Here is a 4,079-nt window from a genome sequence, read left to right as displayed (position 1 = left end):
TGGAGTGGGTTACAGAATATACTGGAGTGGGTTACAGAAGATATTGGAGTGGGTTACAGAATATACTGGAGTGGGTTACAGAAGATACTGGAGTGGGTTACAGAAGATATTGGAGTGGGTTACAGAAGATACTGGAGTGGGTTACAGAAGATACTGGAGTGGGTTACAGAAGAAGACCAAGAAAAGATATACACAGTTTTATTTGAGAATTATTTATAAAATATTAACCCTAAAATAAAAGAATATAAAACCACTACTACTAGGTTTTACTAAAGAGTAACCCTTCCGGTGGGTTGGGAAAGTTTGGTACTAGTAAAGGAAAAGGTAGCTTGTAAAAGTCAGCCAATGAAATTCACGTGTCACATCATTCACCACGTGACCAGTTTCATTTCTGTCGAGTTTCTCTACTTATACGGCCAGTTGAATTTAAAGTAAGTGTTTCTACTTTTTAAAACAAAGACCAACACATTTGCCACTAATGGCCTACCTGGAACCCGTCTATGGCAAAGTTAAAATAGATATAAACATCCATCCAGCCGCATCCACCTGGCGCTGGTCTGTACTTGTCCAGGAAGAAGTGTATACCGAACAGCGGAACAAGGATCAATGTTGCCCGGACGGCTTTCCTAAGAATATTGTGTTCATTAAATATGGTGTTCTTCAACAAAATTTTGATATATCAACCAATATATCATCACACCCATTCACACGAGACTATATATAGTTTAATCAGTTTTCAAACTTTTTTATGACGAAATAGCCAAATTACAAACTATATGCTAATCATCTGGTCACATGTGAACTAAGCATGGCTGGCAGTGAACCAGTCCTGTTGACGAGATCAACAACATACACGGTTCAGGATGATTCAGAGCTATTAAGCTCTACTGACGAGAGTACATATACGCTTAAGACGTTCGTAACTCATGTTGACAAGGCAGGATGGAAGTAAATGTTATCACCGAGTTTGAAAGGCACGATGCATTAGTTGGTCTGATAGAGAGACGATAACCTTTCTGAAAAGAACAGATTAGCTTGTGGGTTAAAACAAATCAATTACTGATAATCAAGAACAAATGAGACCGGCCAAAGAAGAACCTGTACGTTGCTTTAAACCTCTACACCATAAACTTGCTTGTGTGTCTCTCCGTAACGAAAATTTTCCAGCTTCCCGATTTCTGACAATCATGAACCTTTTAGGGGTTCGTGGGTGTACCCTCATAGGGGATCTAAAACCCATTACTTATTTAATTTTCTATTATATTTCATTTCTGTAGTATATATTGGTGCACATAAGACATTTTAATACCAGAAATAAACGACCTTATAACTCCAAATTACCGTTTTTATTTAATTAGGCACTCAAAGTTTCGCTTTACAGATTCTTCATTTGAACCTTTGTACTGTCAGTTTCGGTTTGTGTTTTGGTGGAATGCCCCGGAAGAAATGTCCCGTTTATTTCTAATATTAAAATTTCCTATTTTACTGAGTCTTATAATCATTTCAGTTTTTCTCCTTATATAGTGCTTACCCCACCCACTCCCAAGAACTCAGATCAACATGAAAGCTTTTAGGGGATTCGTTCTTGAAGCGGGGTCAGGCCTCGTGAGCTACCGTAATTACAAGTTAGATAATATAGTAACTCAAGTGTAAAAAAGATGACCAGGGGAAATTTCTAGAAAACTTTATGCTAGTGTTCAGTAGACTTGTATGGAGAGTGACGCCCTCGTGAAGAAAACGAAATAAATGCTGTGCGTGGAGCGGGTACCATATGGTTCAGTAGTAAGGGTGTATTATATAAATAATGAATAAAATGTCTAGTGAGTTTGTAATACCTCAATATGGTTAAATAGTAAGGGTGTATTACATAAATAATGAATAAGCTGTCTAGTGAGTTTGTAACACCTCAATATGGTTGTAACACCTCAATATGGTTCAATAGTAAGGGTGTATTAGTGAGTTTGTAACACCTCAATATGGTTGTAACACCTCAATATTAGTGAGTTTTAGTAGCACTTTGATTCAGGGTATTATTGTTTCCAAAAGAACATATAAAAAATTATTCACCTCCGCAGTTTTAGTTGTTTAGAAACACAAAAGCTACCTACATAAAGCTGTCGCTAATTTTGAACTGAAGGGAAAACAGCAAGTGAAGAACATCCACCGCCAACTTTTGGGCTAACTTTAGTTGATGGAATATTGAGACTGAACCATCCCTTGTCCCTCAATAGATCAGCGGTAAGTTTACGTTTCTTTCCCAAGTGGACAAAGAGCAGACAGCGCCTCGTGCAGCTTTACGCTAAAACTATCTATAATATATATATATAATATATCCCCACTCATATACCACAACCAAGATTCCAAAGGGGGGGGCACGTTTTTGCTGCAGCGGGTCGAGAATCGTGTATTCGCAGAGTGATAGTCCGGGTACTCCAAACACTAGGCCACACCTGACCCATTTTACCTATACATTTTAAATGTGTTTATCGTATACTACAAAGAACTATTAGAACACGAACACTAATCTAAAAACAAAACATGCTTTACCCAATACACTCCGAACCTTCTAGAAAAAAAATGTTGTTATGCATTTCTCTTAATAATAAAAGTTGCTGTAAAAATCTCCCATAGTTACCTGTACTGACTGGGTTCGTTCGGATGAGTCGCTTTGATTTTAGTAACCAGATTTCTGACTATTTTACAGAGAAATGCAAGGTTAAGCTAGAAAATAAAAGGAAAACAATTGTATGACAGATAAAATATCTTTACACGACCAAATAATTTAAACTTTTTTTTACAAAACAATATTACAAAAGAAGTGACGTAAACTACAAGCTAATGAAAACATACATTCAAAGGTATGTAACAAGGTCACTTGACATTCAAAGGTATGTAACAAGGTCACTCGACATTCAAAGGTATGTAACAAGGTCACTCGACGTTCAAAGGTATGTAACAAGGTGACTTGACATTAAAATAGAGCACATGACAAAGGAATGTAACAAGGTCACTCGACATTCAGAGGTATGTAACAAGGTCACTCGACATTAAAAAACGTTATATTTGTTCATTTGTTGTTTGTTACACACGTGATCAACGAACTGATGGAACTCAACTCATTCTAAATAAAATGCATGTCACCAGTTTTCTATTTACGATCATAATGTTTTAAAATCCCGAGAGGGAAAAGTTAACTTTACACAGCACATATTTTTTTTTTTCACGTGCAGCTCTTGTCTACTTACCAGTAAACTAAGCAAATAGGGACCATGCATAATCCATTCGTATGTTCCTATTGGAATCACCCAGCATCTGGAAAAAACCAGAGGATCTGCTAAAGAACACTGGCCAAGTTTTTTCTGTATTTACGTTCCTTGATGCATCTTAAGACTACAGAACAGAAATAGTTTCACGTGTATTTATATATCGATGTTGTTTGAACAAGGAGATTTGAAGTACACATCAGACTGGGTGCTCTAATACGCGAGTCTCAAGTGTCATCAGGTCCACTTGTTTACTCTGCAGATGACACTCGTCTGAGTAAAACACTGTACGCCTAGCGGTGTAATGTTGTGTCCTAACGCCCTCCCATTTTGGAAGAAAGTCTTTCCAGTTTGTCTTAGCTCTTGTATTGCTTGGAGTAACACAAAACACACTAAACTTATCTCATATAACAAGTTACGAGCTTCTTCAATACAATGAATGTGCTTTCTTAAAAACTACCAGTGGATCTCAACAACCTAAGTAGGTTGGTTAGAGCGTGTTTTTCAATGAGGTTTATACTTAAACGTGAGCTTCATATCAAACACACACACACACACACTTCTTAACAAAGAAATATGCGATGTTTGTATTACGATATACAGTGCCATCTGGTGGACAGTTTGAATCAATATCTTGTAAGTTTCCTAGTCTCTGGTTGTTACTGTCCTTTACCGTCATAACTATTGCGAAGTAGTGAAATAACAATTTAAAAGGCACGACGTTCTTTACATCAACTAGTAGTGCCATCTGGTGGACAGTTTGAAGCAATATCTTGTAAGTTTCCTAGTCTCTGGCTGTTACTGTCCTTTACCGTC

At 37.2% G+C, this 4,079-nt stretch overlaps 1 protein-coding gene across 1 annotated transcript in view; it reads right to left on the bottom strand.

The window, feature by feature from the left end:
• Positions 1 to 487: 487 nt before the first annotated feature.
• LOC111083858 (calcitonin gene-related peptide type 1 receptor-like) overlaps positions 488 to 4,079 on the bottom strand; it is a gene marked incomplete at its 3' end in the record, with an annotated part of 10,610 nt that continues 7,018 nt past the window's right edge. The window contains exons 3-5 of the mRNA XM_022380567.1: positions 3,246 to 3,312; positions 2,636 to 2,721; positions 488 to 626 (exon numbers count right to left, since the gene is read on the bottom strand). Coding sequence (XP_022236275.1) covers positions 488 to 626; positions 2,636 to 2,721; positions 3,246 to 3,275 — 255 coding nt within the window. The remainder of the gene's footprint in view (positions 627 to 2,635; positions 2,722 to 3,245; positions 3,313 to 4,079) is intronic.

Source organism: Limulus polyphemus, unplaced genomic scaffold (genome assembly GCF_000517525.1).
Source record: "Limulus polyphemus unplaced genomic scaffold, Limulus_polyphemus-2.1.2 Scaffold11665, whole genome shotgun sequence".
NCBI lineage: Eukaryota > Metazoa > Arthropoda > Merostomata > Xiphosura > Limulidae > Limulus > Limulus polyphemus.
Note: the sequence above shows the minus strand (reverse complement) of the source record. Positions and strands in the feature narration are given on the sequence as shown.